The following is a 27997-nucleotide window of genomic DNA, read 5'->3' as shown; positions in this document are numbered from 1 at the left end:
AAAATAATGGGCAAAACTGGGGGAAATAATTGGGAAGAACAAGGAAAATAATGGATATGAGGTCTCCACCTCATCAGGTTTGTCCTTCCCCTGGGAGAACTTCAGGGGAGCTGTTCCTGGGGCTGCTGCTGTGCATCCACAGGGACACTGAGGTGTCACAGCCTCAGGGGGACAAACTGAGACCCTCCCCTTGTCCCTGCAGACCTGGATGAGTGCTCCACCAAGCAGCACAACTGCCAGTTCCTCTGTGTCAACGTCATCGGGAGCTTCAACTGCAAGTGCCCCCCTGGCTTCACCCAGCACCACTCGTCCTGCATTGGTGAGTGCGAAATGCAATTCCTGAGTGCCCAGTTCCTGAGGAGTGGCTGAGTGCACATTCCTGATGAGTGACCAATTCCTGAGTGACCAATTCAATTCCTGAGTGCCCAATTCAATTCCTGAGTGCCCAATTCCTGCCCTGCATTGGTGAGTGCACAATTCAATTCCTGAATGCCCAATTCCTGAGTGCACAATTCAATTCCTGCCCTGCATTGGTGAGTGCCCAATTCCTGAGTGCCCAATTCCTGAGTGCCCAATTCCTGCCCTGCATTGGTGAGTGCCCAATTCAATTCCTGAGTGCCCAATTCCTGAGTGCACAATTCCTGCCCTGCACTGGTGAGTGCCCAATTCCTGCCCTGCATTGGTCAATGCCCAATTCCTGAGTGCACAATTAGTTCCTGCCCTGCATTGGTGAGTGCCCAGTTCAATTCCTGAGTGCCCAATTCCTGAGTGCCCAATTCCTGCTCTTCCCGTTCCCACCGAGCTGCTGTGGCTCAGCAGAGAATGTGAGAGAATTCCCAGCCCCCAAACTGAGCCCTGTCCCTCTGCATCACCCTGGCAGTGGCTGCTTTGTCCCTCTGCTGCTCTGCCTCTCCCTCTGAGGTGGCCACAGGGCCAGGGATGGACGTCCAGGTAGCCAGGGGTGGGTTTCCAGGTGGATTTCCAGGTGGATTTTCAGGTGGATTTTCAGGTGGCCAGTGATGGACTTTCAGGTCACCAGGGATGAACTTTCAGATGGTCAGGAATGGATTTCCAGGTGGATTTCCAGGTAGAATCCAGGGTGCATTTCCAGGTGGAATTCTGGGTGGATTTCCAGGTGGCCAGAGATGGATTTTCAAGTGGCCAGGGATGGATTTCCAGGTGGTTTTCAGGTGGATTTCCAGGTCACCAGGGATGAACTTTCAGGGCACCAGGGATGAACTTTCAGATGGTCAAGAATGGATTTCCAGGTGGACTTCCAGGTGGATTTCCAGGTGGCCACAGATGGATTTCCAGGTGGAATTCAGGTGCATTTCCAGTGGAATTCCGGTGTGGATTTCCAGGTGGCAGAGATGGATTTCAGGTGGCCAGTGATGGACTTTCAGGTCACCAGGGATGGACTTTCAGATGGTCAGGAATGGATTTTCAGGTGGATTTTCAGGTGGATTTCCAGGTGGTCAGGGGTGGATTTCCAGGTGGATTTCCAGGTGGCCAGAGATGGATTTCCAGGTGGATTTCCAGGTGGCCAGAGATGGATTTCCAGGTGGATTTCCAGGTGGAATTCCGGGTGGATTTCCAGGTGGATTTCGTGGCCACAAAGCCCTGCTGGTGGTGTTTTGCAGACAACAACGAGTGCACAGCCCAGCCCTCGCTGTGTGGAGCCAAGGGGCAGTGCCTGAACACCCCGGGCAGCTACAACTGCGAGTGCCAGAAAGGATTTTCCCTGGACAGCACCGGGGTCAACTGCGAAGGTGGGGCTGGGCCTCCAGGGAGCTCCCATGGGGAGGAACCCTGAGGTTCCCTGAGGAGCCTCAGCCCTGATGGGAACTTCAGGAGTGTTTGGGAAATGCTCTCAGGGATGGGGTGGGGTTGCTGGGGGGTCTGGGCAGGGCTGGGGGTTGGACTGGATGATCTCTGGGGAAGGGAATGGTGCCACATTCCAGCAGGAGAGATCTCAGAGCAGAGCTGGGGACAGCCCAGGGCTCAGCTGGGATCAGGGACCGTCCCAGCAGGGCTGTGTGGGAGCTGGGGGTGTCACTGCAGGGCCAGAGTGGGGCACAGGAGCAGCCTGGAGGGTGCCAGGCGGGTCCCTCAGCCCTCCCAGGCCCAGGGGACAGCGTGTGAGGTCCCTGTGTGTCCCTTGGGTGCAGATGTGGACGAGTGTGACGGGAACCACCGGTGCCAGCACGGCTGCCAGAACGTGCTGGGCGGGTACCGCTGCGGCTGCCCCCAGGGCTACGTGCAGCACTACCAGTGGAACCAGTGCGTGGGTGAGTGGGGGCACTGGGAGGGGTGTTATACTTGGGGAGGGGTGTCATACCTGGGGAAGGTGTCCCATACCTGTGGGGTGCATTCTGTACCTGTGGGATGCATCCTAAGGAGTGTATCCTGTACCTGGGGGAAGTGTCCCATACCTGTGGGGTGTATCCTGTACGTGTAGGATGCACCCCACGCTTGTGGGGTGTATCCTGTACCCATGGGATGCACCCTGTACCCGTGTACTGTATCCTGTACCCTTGGGAGTTACCCTTTACCCATGGGAGTTACCCTTTACCTGGGATGACTGTACCGATGTGTATCCTGTACCCTGGGTTACTTACCATGGAGTTCCTTTACCTGTGGGGTGTCTTATCTGTACCCTGGGTGTATCCTGTACCCATAGGAGTTACCCTTTACCTGTGGGGTGCATCCTGTACCCTTGGGGTTTATCCTGTACCCCTGGGATGTATCCCTTACCTGTGGGGTGTATTCTGTACCCATGGGATGTATTCTGTACCTGTGGGGTGCATTCTTTATACATGGGGTGTGTCCTGTACCCATGGGAGTTACCCTTTACCTGTGGGATGCACCCTGTACCCATGGGGTGCACCCTTTACCTGTGGGGTGTATCCTATACCCATGGGATGCACCCTGTACCCATGGGCTGCACCCTGCACCCATGGGTGACACCCCACAGCTCTGTGACTCCCTGACTCCCCCATTCCACCCCTCTGTGTCTCCCTGCAGATGAGAACGAGTGCTCCAGCCCCTCTGCCTGCGGCTCTGCCTCCTGCTACAACACCCTGGGCAGCTTCAAGTGCGTCTGTCCCTCGGGCTTCGACTTCGACCAGGCCTTCGGGGGCTGCCAGGACGTGGACGAGTGCTCGGCCGGGGGCAGCCCCTGCAGCTACGGCTGCTCCAACACGGACGGGGGGTACCTGTGTGGCTGCCCCGGGGGGTACTTCAGAGCAGGACAGGGGTAAGGCACATCCACGTGTGACCCTCTGGGTGTTTCCCACACGGAGAACCTGGGAGTGCTGACGTTTCTGTTGGATTCATGGATTCCCTCTGCTCTTCTGCCGCCAGGCACTGCATTTCTGGCTTGGGGTTTGGGAAGGGTCCCTACCTGCCTGCGCCCCAGGAGGAGGATGAGGACAACCTGCTGTCCCCCGAGACGTGCTACGAGTGCAAGATCAACGGGTACCCCAAGAGGGGCCGGCAGCGGCGCAGCGTCAACGGCACCGAGAGGCACCAGGTGAGGAGCCCAGAGCATCCTGGAGGGGCTGGAGCAAGGCAGGGGCTGGATCCCTTCAGGAACAGGGCCTGGAGTGGATCCCGTTAGCCCAGGGACTCCTCTGTCTCGTTTTTGGACACAAACCTCTGCTGTTTGTGGGTTAATTTTGCTGTTCCTGGGTAGGATCACATGGTGAACTGGCCAGCATGATTCTCCCTTTATTCAAATAGAGTGAGGACTCCTCTGTCTTGTTTTTGGGCACAAACCTGTGCTGTTGGGGGGTTAATTTTGCTATTCCCAGGAGGATCATGCGGTGAACCTGGCCAGCATGGTTCTCCGTTTATTCAAATAAAGTCAGAAGGACTCCTCTGTCTTGTTTTTGGGCACAAACCTCTGCTGTTAGTGGGTTAATTTTCCTGACACACCATGAACCTGGCCAGCATGGTTCTCCCTTTATTCAAATAAAGTCAGAAGGACTCCTCTGTCTCCTTTTTGGGCACAAACCTCTGCTGTTTGTTTGTTAATTTTCCTGTTCCCAGCAGGATCACATCGTGAACTGGCCAGCATGGTTCTCCCTTTATTCAAATAAATGAGAAGCACTCCTGTATCTCCTCTTTGGGTAAAACCTGTGCTGTTGGTGTGTTAATTTTGCTGTTCCCAGCAGGATCACGAGGTGAACCTGGCCAGCATGGACGTGGAGGCGCCGCTGTCGATGGCGCTGAACCTGTCGGAGCTGGCGCACAAGGAGCACATCCTGGAGCTGCTGCCAGCGCTGGAGCCGCTGGAGAACCGCGTGCGCTACGCCATCGCCCAGGGCAACGAGGAGGGGCTGTTCCGCATCCACCACAGGGACGGGCTCAGCTTCCTGCACCTGGGCCGCAAGAAAATCCTGCCGGGCACCTACGTGCTGGAGATCGTCAGCGTGGGCCTGCCCCGCCGGCGGGAACTGCACAAACTCGAGGCCGACAACCACCTCGACTACTTGGCGGGGGAGCTGGGCCAGGCACTGAGGATGAAGCTGCAGCTCCAGCTCTACTAAAGCCACCAGAGACCCCCCCCCCAGTCCCACCCGACAGCGCAGCCCTGCCCCTCGCCACCCACCCCGGCAACAACGACGGGATCCTCTCCTGCCACCGCCGCCACCGCGACAGCATGGGGATGTCCTACTAGGATCAGCCATGGGAAACGTCCCTGTGGGATAGCACCTGATGGGACAGCCATGGAGGATGTCCTACTAGGATCAGCCACCACAGGAACTGTCCTTGTAGGATCAGCCACCACCAGGACCTGTCCTTGTAGGATCAGCCACCACCAGGACAGCCATGGGGATGTCCCTGAGGGATCAGCCATGGGGAATGTCCATATGGGATCAGCCACCAAGGACCTGTCCTTGTAGGATCAGCCACCACCAGGACAGCCATGGGAACTGTCCTTGTAGGATCAGCCACCGCCAGGACATCCAAGGGGAATGTCCTGCTAGGATCAGCCATGGAAAACGTCCCTGTGGGATCAGCACCTGATGGGACAGCCATGGAGGATGTCTTGCTAAGCTCTGCCACCACCAGGACATCCATGGGGATGTCCTACTAGGATCAGCCATGGGAAACGTCCCTGTGGGATCAGCCACCACAGGAACTGTCCTTGTAGGATCAGCGCCTGCTGGGACAGCCATGGGGAATGTCCCTGTAGGATCAGCCACCACAGGAACTGTCCTTGTAGGATCAACCACCACCAGGATAGCCGTGGGGATGTCCCTGTAGAATCAGCCACCACCAGGACATCCATGGAGAATGTCCCTGTGGGATCAGCACTTGCTGGGACAGCCGTGGGGAATGTCCTGCTAGGATCAGACCTGTCAGGACAACCATGGGGAATGTCCCTGTGGGATCAGCCATGGAAAATGTCCCTGTGGGATCAGCACCTCTGGGAATGCTCTGCTCTGAGGACCAAGCCCGAGCCACAGCTCACAAAGCTCCCAAAAGCCAAAGAGCAGGGACTCCCCTCCCTCAGCTCCCACCTCTCCCCCTCATCCAGGACACTCCCAGCTGAGGATCTGCTCATTCCCGGGATAAAAGTGCTGATTCCTGTGATTAAGATGCTCATTCCCAGGATAAAGGTGCTCATTCCTGGGATAAAGGTGCTGATTCCCAAGACAGAAGGTGCTGATTCCTGTAATTAAGGTGCTCATTCCCAGGATAAAATGTGATAATTCCCAGGATAAAAGAGGCTCCTTCCCGGGATAAAAGGTGCTGATTCCCAGGATAAAAGGTGCTCATTCCCAGGATAAAAGGTGCTGATTCCCAGGATAAAAGGTGCTGATTCCCAGGATAAAGATGCTCATTCTTGGGCTAAAAGGTGCTCATTCCCATGATTAAGATGCTCATTCCCGGGATAAAGGTGCTGATTCCCATGATTAAGATGCTCATTCCCGGGATAAAGGTGCTCATTCCCAGGAGCTGCCTCATCCCCAAGGTGCTCACAGCTCCTGGGTGCTGGTTCCTGGCCAGCGTTCTGCACTGTGTCCATCCATCCACCCTCCCATATTTATGGAAAACCACCAAAGCAATGCTGGCTCGGTGCTGTCAGGAGTGCATTTTCCTGTAGCTTTACGTTTTTTTGGAGGGGTGGGAATTTCTCTGGGGTGGGGGATGTGTGTGTTTACTGTATCGGGGCTCCAGGCAAACTTGAAAACTCTTCAAAGCAGCTCCAGACTCTGGATTTTACAAGAGTCCCAGAGCTTGTGACAGGATGGGTGGCCTGATGTTTGGGATTGTTTTTTTTGGTTTTTTTTTTTTAATTATTATTTTTGGTTTGTTTTTTCCAACAGGTGCTTTTTTTTTAAAAAAAAAGAAAAACCAAAATCCAAAAAGTATTAATAATAATAATAATAATAAATTAGCAGAGCTGGGTTTGTGTGCGTGTGTTGAGCCAAAGTCTCAAAGCTCAAGGTTTCCTCTCCTCCTCTCTGGTGTGGTGTTTTGGTTTGTTTTTTGGTTTTTTTTGGTTTTTTTTAATTTGTTTTATATTGACATTTCTTGCTGGTTGGTTTTTTTTGGGGGGAAGTGTTGAAACCCCAAACCTGTGCCCCTTGTCCCGCACAGAGAGGTGGCTCTTTGTGGAATTCCTTTTTTGTATCAGAAGCAACGGCAACAATAAAATTATTTTGGGTTAATTGGAGCTGTGTCTTTGTGTGGGCACAGATTGGGAGCTCCCAACCTGGAGCTTCCTTGGAGATGGAATTGGGATTGTCCAGCCTGGAGAAGGCTCTGGGGAAGAGCTCAGAGCCTAAAGGGGCTCCAGGAGAGGGGCTGGGGACAAGGATGGAGGGACAGCACACAGGGAATGGCTTCAAACTGGACCAGACTGGGGAATTTGGGTGGGTATTGGGAAGGAATCCCTGACTGGGATGGAATTCCCAGAGCAGCTGTGGATCCCTGGCAGTGCCAAGGCCAGGCTGGAGCTGTGTTAGATGTCCCTGTCCTGGCCCTGGGTGGCTTGGCCGGGGTCGGGCCGATGTGGTCCAGCCCAGACGCTCCTTCCAGGCCGATATTCCCGGTTTTTGGGAGCTCTTCCCGGCTGCCAGCGCAGACGGAGCGCGGTGCCAGCAGAGGGCGGGCGGGACTGCGGCACCCGGGGCCGGCAGGGAGCGGGGACAGCACCGGGCAGAGGGGACAGCACCGGGCAGAGGGGACAGAACCGGACAGAGGGGACAGAACCGGGCAGAGGGGACAGAACCGGACAGAGGGGACAACACCCGGCAGGGGCAAACAGGGGCTCGGACAGCCGCAAAATGTCCTGGAACAGCTCCGTGTGTGAGAGGGGATTTGTGCCGGACCGTGCTGGGACAGGAGGTGGCCGGGCTGGGTCCCCATGTCCTGGGGACAGAGTGACCTGGTGGTCACTCCTGCAGCACCCACAATGCCCCCTCGCTCTTCCTCCTCCTCCTTTTCCTCCTCCTCCTCCTGCCCCCAGGGTTTTGGAGGGTCCCGTTCCCCTCCCGGGACGCAGCACAGAGCGGAGCAGGAGCCGGCTGGGGTCGGCACGGTGCTGCTTTATTTCCAAATCCCTTCATTTCCAAATCCCTTCATTTCCATAGAGGGGGGCGAGGTTCTCCCTCCCCACCGGGCCCAAATCCCTTGGCAGGACCCTCCCGCTGCCCACCACGGCCCTTGGCAGCCCCTCGGCCACTTGCAGAGCCCTGGAGAGCCCGGGGAGGGCCGGACACCCCGGCAGGGATGGCCCAGGAGCCTCTCCCGGGTGTTTTGGGGACCCCTGACCCGTCCTGGTGTCCCCAAGCCAGGAGTGCCCCTGGCTCCATTGTCACCAGCTGGGCACGGACAGGACTGGAGCCCAAGGGGGGCTGCACAGAGGGGTCTCCAGCCTCCCCTCCCTTTTGGGGGGGCTCGGGAGTGGCACAGAGGAGGAACAAAGCCAGCACTGGGGGCCGGTGCCGAGAAACCCCTGACGGACACAGCTCAGCTACAGGACACACGGACACGCACTGGACCACGGGGGCACTGCCGGGGGGCACTCACGGGGGGCAGCGGGGGTCAAAGCTCAGGCCTGGCACCGGGCAGAGCCCAGCCCAGCCCAGGGGCCCCGCGGGCCGAGGGCAGGTCCCGCCATGCCCCGTCCGCGGTGCCCGGGGGCACGGGGGGCACCGGGGTCCCCATCCAGCCCCCCTGTCCCACCCCCAGCGTCCCGCGGGCTGCCGAGAGAAATGAAAAGTGCTTAGAAAAGAGAGAAACGCCTAGAAAACCTCCCTGGGGCCGGACCCCCTGCTCGCCCCCCGGCCCGGAGCATCCCTGCGGAGGGTGGGAGGGAGGGAGGGATGGATGGATGGATGGATGGATGGATGGATGGATGGATGATGGATGGATGGATGGATGGATGGATGGATGGATGGAGGGGCAGCGGGGCTGGAGCTCGGCCCGGGCTCCCCTCACACCAGGGCGTAGTCGAACTGGCCCCGCTCCAAGCCCTCCTTGTGGTCCGTCCAGGAGGAGGCGGGCATGCGGCTGTAGGGGTCCAGCAGGATGCGGAAGCAGCGCACCATCAGCATCACCAGGAACACCAGGAGGAAGATGACGAAGGCAAAGACAGTTTTCTGCTCGGCATCCATGCCCGCGGCGCCGGCGGGGTGCTCCACCAGGGACGGGGAGAGCAGTTCATAATCCATGGTGGATGCATCATTCATGGCAGAGGCCGGGGGCTCCAGGGCACGGCGGGTTCGGGTGCCCCGGGGCGACCAACTTCAGCTTCTCGTGTGCCCAGGCACCTGGAAAAGCTCCTATTCCATGGGGAAACCCTCGGGATCGGCTCCTGGGTGAGCCCAGAGTTCCTGCAGGGAAAAACAGAGCTGGTGAGGGAGCAGGGAATGGGTACGGGCATGGAGAGATGGGGAGGGAGGGGGAATTGGCCACGAGGAAAGCAGAGATGGTGAGGGAGGAGGAATTGGCCACGAGGAAAGCAGAGATGGTGAGGGAGGAGGAATTGAGTGTGGGGGAAGCAGGGATGGTGAGGGAGGAGGGATTGGATGTGGAAAAACAGATGGTGAAGGAGAAGGAATGGGATGTGGGGAAAGCAGGGATGGCTGGGGAGGAGGAACCAGCCACGGGATGCAGCAACAGGGCCAGGAGGGGCTCAGGGAGTTCTGGGTTTCCTGGCAAGCCACTGGTGAGGGCACAAGGCACAGGTGGGCAGCTCCAGGCGCTGGTGCAGGGGCTGCCCCTCTGACCATGAATGCCCAGCAATCCCTGGAGAGACCCAGGCTGGCGCTGAGGGACCCTTTGGGACCCCAAATCCCGTGGCATCCCCACCAAAAAGGACCTGTGGGGACACAGGGGCTGCTCAGGGAGGCCTGGAGCTGCCCCAGGATGGACCCAGCAAGGACAGGGGGAGCTGATTCCCGAGGAACAGGGGCACCCACCTGGCTGCAGCTGCGTGGGGACAGGAGCAGGGCCAGGCTGTGCCCGCAGGGCCCCGTCACCGAGCTGGGCTCCGGCTCTCCGGGGCTTTGGGACAGAGAGAACAGGGACAGGGTTAAAAACAGGGGCTGTGGCCACTGCAGGGAGCGCAGCAGCACATCCCGGGACACCTCTGGAATTCCCAGCACTGGGGGAGCTCACACAGGAGGAATCCACACCAAAGTCCCTGGAATATCCACACCAATATCTATGGAATATCCACACCGATATCCCTGGAATATCCACACCAATATCCATGGAATATCCACACCAACCTCCCTGGAATATCCACACCAATATCCATGGAATATCCACACCAATGTCCCTGCAATATCCACACCAATATCCATGGAATATCCACACCAACCTCCCTGGAATATCCACACCAATATCCCTGGAATATCCACACCAATATCTATGGAATATTCACAGCAACCTCCCTGGAATATCCACACCAATATCCATGGAATATCCACACCAATATCCCTGGAATATCCACACCAACCTCCCTGGAATATCCACACCAATATCCCTGGAATATCCACACCAATATCCATGGAATATTCACAGCAACCTCCCTGGAATATCCACATCAATATCCCTGGAATATGCGCATCAACCTCCCTGCAATATCCACATCAATATTCCTGCAATATCCACACCAACATTCCTGGGAGAACATCCATGACAACCTCCCTGGGAAAACATCCACGTCATCCTCCCTGGGAGAACATTGACACCACCCCCTCAGGAGAACATCCACACCATCCCCCCTGCAACATCTTCACCAAAGTCTCTGGAGCATCCACATCAATATCCCTGGAATATCCACACCAAAGTCTCTGGAGCATCCACATCAATATCCCTGGAATATCCACACCAAAGTCTCTGGAGCATCCACATCAATATCCCTGGAATATCCACACCAAAGTCTCTGGAACATCCACATCAATATCCCTGGAATATCCACACCATCCACCCTGCAACATCCACACCATCATCTCTGGAATATCCACACCATAAACTCTAGAATATCTACATCAATATCCCTGCAACATCCTCACCATCCACCCTCGAACATCCACACCATAATCTCTAGAATATCCCTGGAATATCCACACCATAAACTCTAGAATATTTACATCAATATCCCTGGAACATCCACACCATCATCTCTGGAATATCCACACCATAAACTCTAGAATATTTACATCAATATCCCTGGAACATCCACACCATCATCTCTGGAATATCCACATCAATATCCCTGCAACATCCACACCATCATTTCTGGAATATCCACATGGATATCCCTGGAACATCCACACCATTCCCTCTGGAATATCCACCCCAATATCCCCTTGCAGCATGGGGGAAAAAAAAAAAAAGCCCAAAATCTCCCTAGGAGGGCTCAGGAACATCCCCTGCCCTCCCTGGCAGCGATATCCAATATCCAAAATCCAATATTCAATATCCCATATCCAATATCCAGCACCCAATATTTAATATCCAATATTTAATACCCAATATTCAATATCCAACATCCAATATCCAATATTTAATATCCAATATCTAATATTTAATATCCAATATCCAAGGGCAAGGCAGAGCAATCCCAAGGCCACCACTGACCCTGTCCCCAAGTGCCACATCCACAAGATTTTAAATCCCCTCAGGAATGGGGATTCCACCCCTTTCCATGGAGGAATTCCTCCAATATCCTAAACCAAGCCTAAACCTCTCTCCGTGCTTCCCATGGACATATTTGGTTTAAAAATTCCCCTCTGTGGTGCTCAGGACAGCAATAAATCCTGGATTTGGTGATGCCCAGCTGGCTCAGGGCCCAAATCCAGGGAGGATCAGGCACAGTCAGGACAAAAGAGAAAAATTCCTGCTAATTGCTAACCCTGGCATTATTTATATAATATTAATATATTAATATTAATATATTTATTTATATTTAATATTTTTATTTTATTATATATATTTATATATTACTAATACAAAATATATATTTCTGCAATTTATATATTATTTATATTTGATATTATTTATCCTGAAAATAAAGGATTTATTCCCTTTTGGGATTTGTTGCCTTTTCATCAGCGGGGGCTCCCAGAGCAGCTGTGGCTGGAGCACCCTGGGGTGGTGGAATTGGGTGGAATTGGGTGGAATTGGGTGGAATTGGGTGAGCTTTGAGCCCTCCAGCCCACCCCAGTCCTGACTGTGCTCTGGATTTCCTGGGAATTTGGAGCAGAGCCCCATCCCTTGCTCAGGCCCCTCCAAGGAGCTGCTGTTATTTCAGGAACGGTTGATGGAGTTTTATTAAGATTTTATTCCTGTTCCCTTAGTAACTCAAAAGACACAGGCGAGGAAATTGCTTAATAGGGACAGAGCTCACAAAGGAACAGGATCACTGTCAACAATTCCAGGAGGCTGTGCCCAGGTTTTTTTTCTGGAAACGAGGCACGAATTAAATGTTAATTTGGGAACGGGGAATATCTAATGAGATGCTTATTGCGAACAAAGGATGGAGTCAGCACGGAGCCAGGCAGGATCTGGGTGTGATCCAGGTGGGATGGAGGGCACGATCCAGGTTTGGGCTGGAAGGACCTTGAAGCCCATCCAGAGCCAGCCCTGGCACCTTCCAGTGCCCAAAGCTGCTCCAAACCCCGGCCTGGGGCACCTCCAGGGATGGGAATTCCATCCCACCCCTCCCCATCCTCATCCTCACAAATTCCTGCCTCATTCCACCCTGAATCTCCCCTCTTTTCTCTTAAAATCATTACACCAAATCTCCCCTTTTCCCTTAAACCATTACCCCAAATCTCCCCTCTTTTCCCTTAAAACCATTACCCCAAATCTCTCTTCTTCTCCCTTGAAACCATTACTCCAAATCTCCCCTTTTCCCTTAAAATCATTACCCCAAATCTCCTCTTTTCCCTTAAAACCATTACCCCGAATCTCCCTTCTTTTCCCTTAAAACCATTACCCCAAATCTCCCCTCTTTTCCCTTAAACCATTACCCCAAATCCCCTCTTTTCCCTTAAAACCATTACCCCAAATCTCCCTCTTTTCCCTTAAAACCATTACCCCAAATCTCCCCTTTTCCCTTAAAACCATTACCCCGAATCTCCCCTCTTTTCCCTTAAAACCATTACCCCGAATCTCCCCTCTTTTCCCTTAAAATCATTACCCCAAATCCCTTCTTTTCCCTTAAAACCATTACCCCGAATCTCCCCTCTTTTCCCTTAAAACCATTACCCCGAATCTCCCTTCTTTTCCCTTAAAACCATTACCCCAAATCTCCCCTCTTTTCCCTTAAAACCATTACCCCAAATCTCCCCTCTTTTCCCTTAAAATCATTACCCCAAATCTCCCCTCTTTTCCCTTAAAACCATTACCCCAAATCCCCTCTTTTCCCTTAAAACCATTACCCCAAATCTCCCCTCTTTTCCCTTGAACCATTACCCCAAATCTCCCCTCTTTTCCCTTAAAACCATTACCCCAAATCTCCCCTTTTCCCTTAAACCATTACCCCGAATCTCCCCTCTTTTCCCTTAAACCACTTCCCCACCCTCATCTTGCTCATGAGAGAAGCCCTGGAAAATCTCCCTGGAATGTTTTTTCCAAGATTTTTGGCGCCTGAACTCCTCAAAAATGGGAAAAGCTTCAGTGGCAGGGCCGTGGGGTCCCTCCCTCCTTCCCTTCACCTCCTCAGCAGCGGGTCCTGGTGTCTGTCCCAGCCGTGTGCAGCAGGACAGACGGACAGAGGCGGCTCCGTGCCCCTCTCTGGACACGCTGGTGCCCGCCCTGGAGCAGCTGCAATCCCTGCATTGCCTTTTTCAGTAAATGCAGCTGCTGGGACGGGGCCTGGCAGCCTCTGGAGCACATCCAGGGGCTGTGCCAGGGAATCCTGAGCTCCCAGCAGGATCCGAGCCCTGGGCACGGAGCTGGTCCCCATCAAAGCAGGGTGTGAGGCTCCTGCAGGGCACAGGGCTGTTCCCCTGGTTTACAGGGCTGGGATAATCCTGATTTTCCTGTCTCCCCTTGCTGTGGATCCCCAAGCTGGGTTACCCCTGCGATCTGCTCCTGCCCCAGCTCAGGGCTGCTCCTCTGCCCTGTGCCAGGCCCAGGAGGAGTAAAAGTGTTCCCCATGGCAGGAATCCCATCCACTGGGACACGCTGGGGTCCACTGGGACCCACTGGGATCCACTGGGACACACTGGGATCCACTGGGACACACTGGGATCCACTGGGGTCCACTGGGACACACTGGGATCCACTGGGATCCACTGGGACACACTGGGGTCCACTGGGACCCACTGGGATCCACTGGGACACACTGGGATCCACTGGGACACACTGGGATCCACTGGGACACACTGGGACACACTGGGACACACTGGGGTCCACTGGGATCCACTGGGACACACTGGGACACACTGGGACCACTGGGACACACTGGGATCCACTGGGACCACTGGGACACACTGGGGTCCACTGGGATCCACTGGGACACACTGGGGTCCACTGGGATCCCATCCACTGGGACACACTGGGACCATGGGATCCACTGGGATCCACCTCCTTGCCTCTGTGGGTCAGACCCTCTCCACCTGTCCATGGGGAGCTGACCACCTGCACTCCAGCCTGGCTGTTCCTACCTCCGCATCCATCCTCCCTGTGAGGGTCAGCAAACCACCCCACGCGTGCCATTCCCAGGGATCTGAGCCACGCTGCCCTCCCAGCCCTGTCCATCTCCAGCAAGGGGATCCCATCCCTGCTCTGGGCGGCAAGCCGTGACCAGGAGGTCCGAGCCCGTCAGGATCCTTGGGGTCTCCCCTCCACCCACTCTCCATCCCATGCACCAGTGGATGCAGGAGGGTCCAGCCCTCTGGGCTGGACCTGGGGCCCAGCAGGATGGGCGATGAGCCTGGTCAGGATCCACGGTGGGTGTCCTGGTGTCCCCCCTCAAGCAGCTCAGACTAGCCACCCAGGACCTCTTCAGAAATCCCTGCTGGACCGACAGCCAAGGGGATGCCCTGGAGCCCAAACCCCCAACCCAGGCTGTAACCTCCTGAACCCAGACAGCCAGATACCCTACTCCAGAATCCCATGAGAGTCAGCCCCAAACGGAGTGCCGCAGGATGTTCCCAATCCACCCAGGACAGCCGGGTGCACAAAAAGCCCCACCCCACAGGCCACTCCCAGGATGGTAAATTTCCACAAATCCCAATCTCTGAGACCCCCGAACCAGCCAAGGACCCTTCACCCAAACCAAACCCCATGAAAAGCTGTTCCCACCCCAAACCCCAATCCCTGAAACCCCCGACCCCACCAAGGACCCTTCTCCCACACCGACGCAACCCTAGTAAAAACTGTTCCCACCCCAAATCCCAATCTCTGAGTACCCCAACCCAGCCAAGGACCCTTCACCCAAACCAAACCCCATGAAAAGCTGTTCCCACCCCAAACCCCAATCCCTGCCCTCTCCCCCCACCCTCCTGGAGCATTCCCCGGGGCTGGGGGTCCCGGTGCCCCCGGGTCGGTACCTGGCGGCTGCCCCGGGCTCCCGCATCCATCCCCGGCCGTGCCCGGCCCCGGGAGCGGCGGCGCTCGCTGCCGCCCGGGCGGGCTCGGGTTCCTATGGCGATGCGGAGCCCATTAGAATAAAAGGTGGAGCGCAGCGAGCGGAGCCGGGGAAGTTTCCTGAGGCGCCTGCCCGGGAGAGCCAGACCGTGGGAGTGCTCGGGCTGCGGGGCTGAGCTGCGCCCCCGCCCCGGCTCCGCATCCCTGCCATCCCAAAAACCTCCCTGTGATCCCCAAAAATTCCCTGCGATCCCCAAAAATTCCCTCTGATCACACGGGGAGCGCCAGCATCCCAAAAAAACCCTCTGATCCTTGGGAAGCTCCTGCATCCCTGTGATCCCAAAAAAATAAAATGCCTCTGGTTCCCCGGGAAGCACCTGCATCCTCAAAAATCCCCTCTGATCTCACAGGGAGCTCCTGCATCCCAAAAAACCTGCTGGGACGCCTGGGAAGCTCCTGCATCCCAAAAACCTCCCTGTGATCCCATGGGGAGCTTCTACATCCCAAAAAATTCCCTCTGATCCCACGGAGAGCACCTGCATCCCAAAAATTCTGCTCTGACCCCTGGGAAGCTCCTGCATCCCTGTGATCCCAAAAAAAAAAAATGCCTCTGGTTCCCCGGGAAGCACCTGCATCCCCAAAAATCCCCTCTGATCTCACAGGGAGCTCCTGCATCCCAAAAAACCTGCTGGGACCCCTGGGAAACTCCTGCATCCCAAAAATCAAAACACCTGGGCACATTCCCCCTCCCCAGGATCCGCAGGGATGCAGCTTTTTGGGATGGAAATTGCTGCAGCTCCACTGTCCCCTTCTCACAGGGAAAATTCCATGGAAATGGTTGGAATTGAGTTTTCCTGCTCTGCCAGGCTCGGTCTGATGGAGTTTGGGTTCCTGGGAGGTGCCCACGGGGAGTTTTCCACACTCCAGCAGCGCAGGGAACGCTCGGTGCCCGGGGCACAGGGCAGCTCAGCAGGGGCAAATTAAAATTGCTCTGCTTGTATGGACGGACAATTCCTGAAGGTCTCCTCCCCACCTGCTCCTGGAAGAGCCACAGGGGCCTGGTGTGGCTGCTCTGGCAGTTCCCAGAGTTCCTCTGGAGAAATCCATCCTCTGTCCCTGTCCCCAAAGCCAAAATGTGGACATGGTGCGCAGAGATTCCCTCTCCATCCATCCATCCATCCATCCATCCATCCATCCATCCCCCATCATCCATCCATCATCCATCCATCATCCATCCATCATCCATCCATCCATCCATCCATCCATCCATCCATCATCCATCCATCCATCCATCCATCCATCCATCCATCCATCCATCCCCATCCATCCATCCATCCATCCCCATCCATCCATGGATCCATCCATCCATCCATCCATCATCAATCCATCCATGCATCCATTCATCCATCATCCATCAACCATCCATCCATCATCCATCCATCCATCCATCCATCATCCATCCATCCATCCATCCATCCATCCATCCATCCATCCATGACCATGCTGGACATGTTGGAGCACCCTGGGACAGGGATGGGACTGGAAAACCTTCAAGGTCCCTCCCAGCTGAAGCCATTCTGGCATTTGTGGCTTTAATTCAAGTTTAATTTCAAGACTTTCGTCCCAAAATTCCTCTGCCTCTCCCGAAGTCCTTGATAAGGAGCTCTGGCTGTGGGAATTGCTGTGTGGAGCTTCCCCCTCTGCCCTCTCTCCTTGGAAAGCTCTCAGACCTGCAAGGGATCCTCGTGCTGAGGAATTGTTCATCCTACAGCACAAAAAGCTGGATGGTCTCAGGGGGGAGCTGGGGACAGAAGTGCCCTGAGGCACAGGGATTCAGGAATATTCAGAAATTCTGGCACTCAGGAATATTCAGACATTCTGGCACTCAGGAATATCAACCCCAGCCCTGCCTCAGAGCCAGCTTTGGAGCTGCAGCCTCAGGGGGATCTGGGCTTTGGGGGATGCTGAAGAAACTCCAGGTGGAGGCAGGAAGGAGCAGGTTCCTGCTGGATAACGAAACGAGATTCAACCTTTGCCCTGTCCCGCGTTCAGCCCTGCACTTTGGGGAGAGGAAAATCCGAGTGCTCCTCTAATCTGAGCTCCCCTATGAAAATGCCAGAAGGCTCCAGCAGGATCTGAGCCCTTTTTAGTGCTGACAAAGGGATCTGTGGAACCTGCAGTGGCTGCTCTGGGTACAGCCCTGTGGCACCGAGTGACTGTTCCTGCTTGGAGGACAATCCCACACTTGGCTGCTCCAGTTCCAGGTGGAAAAAAAAAAAAAAAAAAAAAAAAACATTGCCCGTGGCTGGGGGAAAACCATTTGTGCTTCCTGCAGCTCCCAGCCATGGCAGGCTGGATTTCACTGCCAACGGAAATGAAAGAAAATCACCATTTTTGTTTCCTGCAGCTCCCAGCCATGGCAGGCTGGATTTCACTGCCAATGGAAATGAAAGAAAATCACTTTGGGCTTATTGGGAGCCTGGGTGGCTGCAGGAGGAGAAAATCCTCCATGGAAAGGGTGAACAGGCTGGATCCCCATTCCTGCAGGGGTTGAAATCAGTGGGGATGTCACAATTGGGGACAGAGGTGGCCTTGGCAGGGCTGGGGATGGTTTGGCTCGATGGCCTTGGAGGTTTTATCCAATCCCAGAATTATTCTGGGTGACACCAAAGCCCTCCCAAAACTCCCCTCCTGGGCAGCCCTGAGGGCACCCAAAGCCCCTTCCCAAGGGCTGAGGCCTCATTCCCAACATTCCTGGTGACACTGAGGGATTGTCCTGCCCTGTCCTGTCCTGTCCTGTCCTCTCCAGGCTCCCCTGCTCAAGCAGAGAATTCCAGCTCGCTGCCCCTTGCCGAGCCCTCCTGGACAGGTGAGGGATGTGTCACACCTGAGCTGCTCCCACAGGACAATCCTGCTCCTCCGGATGCTCCAAAGGGGAAAAGAGGAGAAGAAAAAATTGCTGGAGCAGGAATTTCCAGGGAGGGAACCCCAATTCCCAGGGAGCCCTGAGACAGGAACTGGGGGCTGCAGCCAGGGCAATCCACGGCTGTGGACAATCCCAACTAAATTCCTACAGTTTTCCATCAAAACCAGATTTTCCTGGTTAACTTAGAGAGGTTTGTGACACCGAAAATGGGATAACAGGGGACAGGGAGCTCTGGGTGACACCAGAGGGGTCCAGGTCCCTGCAGCCACCCCAGGAGAGGCTCCAGCAGCTCCAGAGCCCCCCAAATTCCCTGATCCCTCTTTCCTGGCCATGCACCAACAACAGGAAATTCCCAATCCCTGTCCCCTCCACCAACAACAGGAAATTCCCATCCCTGTCCCCTCCTGCTCTGCTCCTGCCACCCCAGCCCCAGGGAGGAGCATCCCAGCCTCCCAAAATGGATTTTGACGCCAGCCCAGGTGCTCCAGAAGCCACAAATTGTGTTGTCACTCCCAGTGGGACACGTCAATAACTCCACAACTCCTCAGAGAATCTCTGGATAACCAGGAGCATCCCATGGGATCTTTTCTTCCTGAAAGAAATTTGTCACCATCTATAAATTGCCCGGAGATTTATTCCTGCCAGCCCTAAAACTGCACACAAAGTAATGGGATTTGTCCAAAGCCTTTAACAGGCTGTTCCCCTTGATTTAAAGGCTGTTGAAGTGTCTTTATTTTCTTAGCACATTATTAATTCACATTCTGGCTCCGAGGTGCCTCCAGAGCTGGTGATTTGGGAATCAGAGCAGGAAAGGGCAGCTGGAAGGGCTTAGGCAGCAAAAACCCAGCCCAGGGTAACTCCAGGCTGGGAATAAGCAAAGGTTATCCGTATCCATGGAACATGCTCAGCTCCACAGCTCTGCACAAAAATTGAAATTATTCCCTGTCCCAAATTTGGGAATTGCAATCCCGGTCTGAGGATGGGGCAGCGCTCCCTGAGGCTCTGGGAAATGTCAGCTCCAGCCCTGAGAGGGGTCCCCAGCTCCCCCCAGGGCCCTGCACAGCTCAGGGGATGTTTCCATCGGGGTTGGGGTCTCTGAGCCCCAGGGGGAGGAAATTCAGGATTTTGTCAATGCCACAAATGTGGGGACAACTGAAAACTCCAGGATCTGTCCCTGGGGATCAAAACCTGAGGAAAGCTCCTGGAGTGTCCTAAAAACCACTCCCAGCTCATCCCAGTACCCGTTCCTGACCCTTCCCAGTGCCACTCCAGCTCATCCCAGTGCCATTCCCATCCCAGTGCCATTCCCAGTCCATCCCAGTGCCATTCCCATCCCAGTGCCATTCCCAGTCCATCCCAGTGCCACTCCCAACTCAGTGCCACTCTCAGCCCATCCCAGTGCCATTCCCATCCCAGTGCCATTCCCAGTCCATCCCAGTACCATTCTCAGCCCATCCCAGTGCCATTCCCATTCCAGTGCCACTCCCAGTCCATCCCAGTGTCACTCCAGCTCATTCCATCCCATCCCAGTGCCATTCCTAACCCAGTGCCATTCCCATCCCAATGCCACTCCCATCTCATCCCATCCCAGTGCCATTCCCATTCCAGTGCCACTCCCATCCCATCCCATCCCACCCCATCCCCCTGACAATCCTTTTTCCACGAAGGAATTTTCCCAATATCCAATTTAAACCTCCCCTGGCACAGCTCGAGGCCGTTCCCCCTTGTCCTGCTGCTCCCTGGGAGCAGATCCCCATTTGCTCCTGTCAGGAATTGTGGATTATTTATAAATAACCCCACATTCCCTTATCCAAAGGCCCAAACCCAGCCCCAAAAGCACCTGGGCATTCCCAAATCCCCCCAAACCCACCCATCCAAGGCCATGGGCAATGGGAGAGCCTGGAATGGGATCAAACCCAGGAGTTTCCCACGGGCAGCCCGCGCTGCCTCATTTTGTGTTAATTCGCATTTTTCCTGGTTTTTATGAGCCATTGAAAGGGGATGGGGCAGCACGAGGCTCCCCCCAGCACCAGCCCAGGGATAAATTCACAGGAATTCAGCCTGGAAAACAGGGAGGGCGTTTCTGCTGTGTGCAAACAACCCCAGAAATGCTGAGTAATTCCTGGAGCATGGGAAGCAATCATTACTTTTAATTACCAATTAAATGACTCGGTAATTTCTTGCATTCAAGCAGCAATGGAACTGCAAACAATGCCAGGCAAATCGGGTCTTTAGCATTTAATTACCGGGCTCTGCCATGAATTATTGAGCAAATGGGCAAAGACACAGCTCCCAAGAACTCCGGCGCTGCAATTAAAGGATTTTTAATCACTCCTGGGTCGGAGGCGCTGTTTGGAGCCGCCCTCCACGTGCAGCAACACCCGGAGCAGCATCCGAGGCTCTGTGAGCATCACGGAGTGAAATCCCCCAAAATAATCCGGGGAACACACAGAGAGTGGCATCGTCAATGCCAGCCTGGCCAGCTCTGCTGCTGGCACAGAATTCCACACTGGGATGGGATGGAGAGACCTTGAGCCCACCCAGTGCCACCCCTGGGCACCCAGGGTGCTCCAAACCCCTAAAAACCAGCTTGGGAAGGCAGCAGAGGCTGAACAGGGAGAACACTCCCAAATCCACAGCTTGATCCTGTGTCCAGCATCCGCACACTGGACTGTAAATCCAAGGAAAAATGGAATTTCCCAGGGCCAGCCCGGGCTGATGGGAGAGGGTTTTGACCTGGAGAATGTCCCTGTATCCCTCATTTCATCCCTGATTCCTTCCTTCCTTCCATCCATCCATCCATCCATCCATCCATCCATCCATCCATCCATCCATCCATCCATCCCAGCAGCCCCTCCAGGGCAGAGCTGCTCCTCCTCTTCCTCCTCTTCTTCCTCCTCCTCCTCCTCTCTCCCTCCTCCTCCTCCCCGCAGTGCCAGAGCCTCTCAGTCACCGAGATGAGCTGATAAAAATGCAGATCGATGGCAGGGCCAGGGCTCAGCTCCGGGAAATCGATGCCGTTCCCATGCTGAGAACTCCCCGGGATTTTATCCAGGCTCCGGGGCTGCAGGGAGCCAGGGGATCCCATTCCTGCCTCCCTCGGGGAAGGTCCTGATCAAACCTGGCCGCGGTTCCCAGAATTTGGGGCAAACAGGGCAGGGAAAGGATCTGGGAGCTGCTGGGGGATCAGAGGGGCTGCCCTGAGCTGCTTGAGACCCCACATCCAGACTCTGCTCCAGGGGTGTGCCGTGGGATGGACGGGATTAGGGAAACCAGGGAACCAAAAAATCCCCGCAAAAATCCCAAAATATTCACGAAATCACCAAAAATCTCCATCAAAACCAGGGGGATCCAGCAGGGTCCAGATCCCAGCAGGGTCCTGGATCCCAGCAGGTCCCCCTGGCCCATCCCCATCTCCCACCTCCTCCATGGCTCCCCCAGGGATGTCTGGCCTGGCTTGGGGTGAGTGACACAAACGGGACAGAGCAGGAGGGAAGGAGCATCCCCAGCACCCCAAATCCTCTCATCCCACTGGAACATTTCCCCCCCTGTGCCAGGCAGGGACAGACAGAGGGACAGCTCTGTCCATCCACAGCTGGGACCCCCATCCTGCCCAGGGTGTCCCCCCCTGCTCTGGGCTGCAGTTCCGTGGCTCCAGCCCTGTTCCAGCATCCCAGGCTGCTCCCGCCTGTGCCAGGACACTCTGTGCCAGGCCAGTGCCAAGCTCTCTCCATCCCCGCCTGCCTTGTGTCCCTGCCATGCCCCAGGCATTCCTGGAAGCACCTTGGCAGCCGGGCTGGGCTGGGACGCTGCTCCAGGGCTGCGTCTGCCCCGAGCCTGGCGGGACACCAGGTCCCCTGGGGACACGGCTCCCTCCCTGCTGCTCCCAGGGAACGTTCCCGATGGCCCTGTCCTGCACAGCCCTGCACAATCCGTGGGTTTGCTCCATCCCCTCCTCTGGCAGCAGCTCGGGTTCCAGCCCCTTCCTTTCCTTGGGGGCATCCCTGACCTGGAGAAGAGAGGATCCCAAGGATGGAGCAGCTGAGGATCCCATGGATGGAGCAGCTGAGGATCCCAAGGATGGAGCAGCTGAGGATCCCATGGATGGAGCAGCTCCATGGATCCAGCAGGGAGCAGGAGACAGAGCATCCCCAGCTCTGCCCTGCCCTGAGCCCATCCCCATCCCTCTGGAACATTCCCAGGTGCCCAGGGGGGGATCCAGAGAGTGCCCAGCTCCATCCAGGGAGTGCCCAGCTCCATCCAGGAGGGCCCAGGGATCCAGAGAGTGCCCAGCTCAATCCAGGAGTGCCCAGCTCCACCCAGAGAGTGCCCAGCTCCATCCAGGCAGTGCCCAGGGATCCAGGGAATGCCCAGCTCCATCCAGGCAGTGCCCAGCTCCATCCAGGCAGTGCCCAGGGATCCAGGAATACCCAGCTCCATCCAGAAATCCCCAGCTCCATCCAGAAATCCCCAGCTCCATCCAGAAGTCCCCAGCTCCATCCAGGAGTCCCCAGCTCCATCCAGGAGTCCCCAGCTCCATCCAGAAATCCCCAGCCCCATCCAGGATTTCCCTCATCCCTCAATCCTTGGGAAGCCTCAGCAGTGCTGGGGACTCATGGCCCAGCCCCAGCAGCTGCTCAGATCTGGATCCCAGCGCGGGATGCTCCAGGCAGGGATGAAGGAATGAAAGGAGAGCGTTACAAAACAGCCCTTGGAGCAGGGAGGGGAATCTGGACGGGAATTTGGCCGGCACCGCTCGCCCTCCCAGGCCTTAATCCCTTCGTTAGCACAGCCCGGCACAATTAAAGACAAACTCGCAGCCCTGCAATGCAGAGGGGCTGCGGGAGATCCCGGGAATTCAGGGATTCAGGTGCTGGAATCTCCGGCCCGAGGAGCCCTGAGGAGCCCGGGCAGATCCATGGGGCTGATCCAGGGATTTCCCAGCTGAATTCCCAAACCCTGGGCCAGCCCCGGGGCAGTGGGAACATGGGGACAGCCAGGCTGGGATGGCAAAGCCACCTCTGCTCACATGGGGACACCTCCAAAGGAGATGTGGGATCATGGAATGGGCTCAGGGACACCTCCCAGTGCCCCAGGCTGCTCCAAACCCCACCAGCCCGGCCTCCGGAGCCATTCCAGGCTGGAAGAGCAACCAGGAGCTCCTGCTTGGCCTCCAGAGCCATTCCAGGCTGGAAGAACATCCAGCAGCTCCTGCCCTGCCTCTCAGGAGTTTGCTCCTCTCCATGACCCCAAAGCTGTGGCTCTCCTGTGGGCTCAGGGGTCTCTGCTCCAAACCATTCCATGGACCGGGGAATCCCAGCAGAAGCTTCCAAAGAAAGGTTTGGATTCCAAAAATCCTCCGTGAAGGAGGTTCTGCCTGGCTGGTTGGGATGTAGAGACCTGGTGGGAACCAAGCCCTGCCGGGCCAGGAGGGGAAAGCCACACAAGGGCTTGGGGGGATGTTGGAGATGTTAAAATCCATGGATTGAGCTGTGCTGCCCAATGCTGGGAGCTTCCAGCTCTGCACCTCAGGCACATCCCAGCTCCACAGAGCATCCTGCCCTTCCCACAGCGCAGAATCCTTCAGCAGGTGCCTGTGGAATGGCCTCGGGTGGTTTCCAGACAGACCCAACCCCAGGCACGGCTGGAATGGGAATGGGGATGGGAATTAGAATGGGAATGGGCAGGTCCTGTCCCACCAGCCAGGCACCACTGGGATCCACAATCCCAGACCCACTCCAGGTCCCTCTTGTGGGTCCCCACCGCTCTTCCCTGCACGTTCCAGCTGGGAACAGCCCCCAGCTCCCCTTTAATCCCAGTTTTCCATCCCTGCCCCTCGCCCTGGAGCGCTCCCATCCCGCAATCCCCTCTCCATCCTTGGTCACTCCTTTAATCCCGGGTTTATTGCCCCGCCCCGGGCTGCAGCTCAGCCTCACGGCCCTGGGGTCCCTCAGGGAGCTCCGATCCATCCATTTGACTTTGTGGGGAGCGTTGGGATGCAGCTCCAGCCGGGATCAGCGGCTCCCTCAGCTCGGCTCGGGATTTACCGGCGCTCGGCACCGCCAGCCCGAGGTGTCACCGCTGCTGTCACCGCTGCTGTCACCGTGGCAGGCGCCGGGGGAGGCGCGGAGCTCACGAACCGCGGCTGCCGCTCCCAGCTCGGCTTTTCCGGCATCCACCCACGGCCCTGCTGCTGCTCCAGCCCCGGCCCGGCCTGCCCGGGCTGCCCACGGCCCGCGGAGCCCCGCGGAGCCCCGGGAACGCTGCCCCGGCCCCCGAGCACCGAGCAGATGCCGCCGGCAGCGGGAGGAGCCGCGGGGGCAGCGGGAGCGCCCGGCCGGGGCCGGCGGCAACAGGTGGATGGAGATTTGGGGACAGCAGGCGCTGCTGATGGCCCTGGAGCCGGCCCAGGGGATGGAGCCAGGGAATTGTTTACGTTGGAAAAGCCCCCCGAGATCGCCGAGCTCATTCGAGGCCACCACAGACCCCTGTCCCCAAGTGTCACATCCACAGGGATGGGGACGCCCCCAGTGCCAAAGTGCCAGCGCTTGAGCGGCTTTTCTGCGCAGAAATCCCCCCAATCTCCAACCTAAACCCTGCCTGGCACAGCCTGAGGCCCTGTCCTCCTCCTTTCCGGGGGAATTCAGCCCGGGGCTTCCACCCGCGCGGTTTTCAGGGCTGATCCCACCTCCCTCCCTTCCCCTCCCGGCACAGGGACCGTGGGGACAGACCCCGAACGGATCCCAGGCATCCTCCCAGGGCTGCTCAGGGAAAACCGGAGCCTCACCCAAGGACCTGGGCACGGCCAGCAGCGCTGCCACAGCAAGCGGGCACATCCTGCTGCCACCCCTCCCTGGGCCAGCAGAACCATCCCCGCTCCTGTCCCACGCTCAGCCCAGCCCGGGCACCGCCGGAGCCACCCGAGCATCGCCCTGTCCCCTCCCGGGCTCCGGGACGCCGAGCTGGGAGCGGGCAGAGCCCCGGGAACGGCACAAGGAGGGGACGGCAGCGGGGTCCGGGCAGCCCCAAAGCGCCTCAATCCCACAGCCGGCCCTGCTGGAGCTCCAGCTCGTGTCCGACACCGGGCTCTGCACCAAACGCTGCCTCCCCAATTCCCGGTGCCGCTCCCGGGGAGCTCCCGGGGCTCTTCCCGAGGGGCTGAGAGCGGAACGGCCCCGGTTCCTCCGGGGCTCAGCCCTTTGTGCCGGGCTCTGCGGGATCCCCCCGGCTCCCGCACAGACCCCCGGCTCCAGCACGGACCCAGCGGCTCCGCTTCATCCCAAAGTTTCCCCAAGCCGCCCTCCCCCGTCTCCCAGAGCCCCCAAATCCCCACAGCCCTCGGGGGCTTCGGCAGCCGCCCCTTGGCTCCCCCACAGCCGAACCCCAAAATCAGCGGCTTTGCAGCAGCTGCGGGAATCCCTTGTTTTCCACTTCTTCTTCCCCAAAACGCCCATCTCAGATTTTATCTAACAGCGATATTCATTCCAAAATTCCCATTTTTTCCCGCTCCCCCGCCCACCGCGGACTGTCACAGACCCCCGACCCGGCGATATCGCAGCTCTCGGGACCCCCCATTCCCGCAGGGAGCCCACCCGGGTACCGGGAGCGGCACCGGCAGCGGCACCGGGAGCGGATCCCCGCGCATCCCGCACCGCCCCTGCGGAGCCGCGGCCGGGCGGTGCCCGGTGCAGCCCCGCGGCTCCACCACCAAACTTTCCCGGTTCCCCCCGGTTCCCCCCGGTTCCCCCGCGCTCACCTGCGCTCCGGGCGGCGGGCGGGGGCCGCGCCCGCCCCGCCGCTCCCCGCGCCCATCCGGACCGGCCCCGCCGCCGCTGCACGGCGCAGCCTGCCCGGCCCGGGAGCGGAGCGGAGCCGCCGCCGGCGCTTGCGGGGCCGGGGTTTGAATTGCTCGGAGCGGCCCTGATTGGGCTGCGGAACGCGGGGGGAGCTGCGATCGGGGGGGCGGGGTGAGGATATGGGTGGGGAGGGAGGGATGCGTGGGGTGCGGGGATGCGGAGGGCGGGGAGGGATGCGGGGGATGCGAGGAGGATGCGGGAGATGGAGGATGCGGGGGTGTGGTACCCGGCGTGGGGGGGAGGCAGCGGCTGCCAGGAGGCGGGAGGGGGTGCGGGGGGATGGGATAACACGGGGGGATGCGGAAAGGTGTGCGGGGTGTGGGGCCGGGGGGGTGCGGGGGGAGCTTTGGGGGACGTGGTGAGCCGGGGGTACAGGTGGAGTGGGGGGGATGCAGGGATGTGACACCTTGGGAGGGATTTCAGGGATGTGGTTCCTTGGGGGGGATGAGGATGTGGTCCCTGGGGGGATTTCAGGGATGTGGTTCCTGGGGGGATTTGGGGATGTGATACCTTGGAGGGATTTCAGGGATGTGGTTCCTTGGAGGGATTTGAGAGATGTGGTACCTTGGGGGGATTTTAGGGATGCAGGGATGTGGTCCTTGGGGGGGATTTTAAGGATGTGGTTCCTGGGGGGTTTTAAGGATGTGATACCTTGGGGATTCAGGGATGTTTCTTGAGGGATTGAGGATTGTCCTGGGGTTAGGATGGTTCTGGGGATTGGATTGATACCTTGGGGTTCAGGATGTGGTCTTGGGAGATTGGATGTGTCCTTGGGGAATTTAGGATGTGGTTCCTGGGGGATTAGGATGTGTTGGGTTTTAAGGATGTGATCCTGGAGGGATTTGGGATTTACCTTGGGATTTGGGGATGTGGTCCTTGGGGGATTTAGGATGTGTTCTGGGGGATTGGGATTGATACCTTGGAGGGATTTTAGGGATGTGGTTCCTGGAGTATTTAGAGATGTGGTCCTTGGGGGAATTTTAAGGATGTGGTCTGGGGGATTTCAGGAATTTGTGATTATCCTTGGAGGATTTCAGCGATAGTTCCTGGGATTAGGGTGGGTCCTGGGAATTTAAGGTTGTTCCTGGGGGGATTTCAGGGATGTGATACCTTGGAGGGATTTCAGGGCTGTGATACCTTGGGGGGATTTCAGGGCTGTGATACCTTGGGGGGATTTCAGGTGTGCTGGGAGGTTTCCTTTCCGGGGGGATTTCAGGGCTGCGGTTTCTGGGGGGGTTTCAGGGATGTCCCTGGGGGTGCAGGGGCTGTGCTGTGTGGGGGCAATGCCAAGGAATGTGCTGGACACGCCCGGGGAGGTGCCAGCAGCGGCCCTGGCAGCAGGGACAGGGGGCTGCAGTGGGTGTGGTCCTGCAGGAGGACCCTGGGGATGCAGGGAGGAGCAGAGCCATGGGGATGCTGTGAAAATACGGGACTGGGGGGTCCAGGTGGCTGCAGGGGCATCCATGGGAGCGGCCCTGGGGGTGTGGGGGACAGGAGGGCATGGGGGAGGCAGGAAACCTTGGAGCAGCCCCGTGCTGGGACAGGCAGGAAGGATCCAGGCCCCACGGGGGTTTTTGGCCAAGATCCCTTTGAAATGCCAGCTTGGATTCCAGGATTGCTGCCCTTTGTGCCCATCCCGTCCTGCCGAGGATCCCGGCCATGCTCCCATGGCCAGCACGGGCTGGCGGCAGGGACAGGACCGAGGGGATGGAGCTGCTGCTCCTCTCCAGCCTGGAGCTCCCAGCACCCTCAGAGCATCCCTGCAGCCGAGCCCATCCCTGCTGCTGCACCATTCCCGGCTGGATCCGTCCCTCTGGAGCGCTGCCTTCCACACCCCCGGGCCACAGCAGGGGCTGGCTCTGTTTTCCCTCCATCCCTTGTCCCCAGTCCCTCCCCAGCTCTCCTGGAGCCCCTTCAGGCCCTGCCAGGGGCTCTGAGCTCTCCCAGCCCCATCCCACATGGAATCCTTTGGGTTGGAGATGGGAAGGTGCCCGCTGGGGTGGCACAGACCTTGGGAGCAGCAGGGAGCAAGGCTAAGCTGTGCCAGGGCTCCCACCTGGCATTCCACAGAAAATTCCACCATTCCCTTCAAATTACCAGCCCTTGCTGTGGGCACAGCAGAGTCACACAGATCCGAGGAGGGTGA

At 57.4% G+C, this 27997-nt stretch overlaps 2 protein-coding genes and 1 long non-coding RNA gene across 8 annotated transcripts in view; 2 read left to right on the top strand and 1 right to left on the bottom strand.

The window, feature by feature from the left end:
- FBN3 (fibrillin 3) overlaps positions 1 to 5074 on the top strand; it is a 78328-nt gene extending 73254 nt beyond the window's left edge. For 5 of the 6 annotated variants that reach the window (XM_064734301.1, XM_064734304.1, XM_064734303.1 and 2 more), the window contains 6 exons: positions 203 to 319; positions 1641 to 1769; positions 2169 to 2288; positions 3025 to 3256; positions 3364 to 3532; positions 4173 to 5074. In XM_064734301.1, coding sequence (XP_064590371.1) covers positions 203 to 319; positions 1641 to 1769; positions 2169 to 2288; positions 3025 to 3256; positions 3364 to 3532; positions 4173 to 4550 — 1145 coding nt within the window. In that variant the 3' untranslated portion in view covers positions 4551 to 5074. The remainder of the gene's footprint in view (positions 1 to 202; positions 320 to 1640; positions 1770 to 2168; positions 2289 to 3024; positions 3257 to 3363; positions 3533 to 4172) is intronic. The other variant, XM_064734302.1, reaches the window with a different exon arrangement.
- A 2468-nt stretch (positions 5075 to 7542) lies between these two features.
- On the bottom strand, positions 7543 to 25892 carry CTXN1 (cortexin 1). Its single transcript, XM_064734405.1, has 3 exons — positions 25752 to 25892; positions 9441 to 9525; positions 7543 to 8852 (listed from the first exon to the last, which is right to left on the bottom strand). The coding sequence occupies exon 3, from the start codon at positions 8706 to 8708 to the stop codon at positions 8454 to 8456; it is 255 nt and encodes an 84-aa protein (XP_064590475.1). The 5' UTR covers positions 8709 to 8852; positions 9441 to 9525; positions 25752 to 25892; the 3' UTR covers positions 7543 to 8453.
- Positions 25893 to 25986: 94 nt separating this feature from the next.
- LOC135458927 (uncharacterized) lies at positions 25987 to 27997 on the top strand. Its single transcript, XR_010442947.1, has 2 exons — positions 25987 to 26068; positions 27465 to 27997. It is a non-coding gene; the product is annotated as an uncharacterized LOC135458927 (long non-coding RNA).

Source organism: Zonotrichia leucophrys, chromosome 28, assembly GCF_028769735.1.
Source record: "Zonotrichia leucophrys gambelii isolate GWCS_2022_RI chromosome 28, RI_Zleu_2.0, whole genome shotgun sequence".
NCBI classification, from domain to species: Eukaryota; Metazoa; Chordata; class Aves; order Passeriformes; family Passerellidae; genus Zonotrichia; species Zonotrichia leucophrys.
The sequence above is the reverse complement of the archived record's forward strand: the minus strand, read 5'-3'. Positions and strand labels throughout refer to the sequence as shown.

Excerpts from the sequence above, each read along its gene's own strand:
- CTXN1 (XM_064734405.1), bottom strand. The coding sequence starts at position 8,708 with ATGAATGATGCATCCACCATGGATTATGAACTGCTCTCCCCGTCCCTG.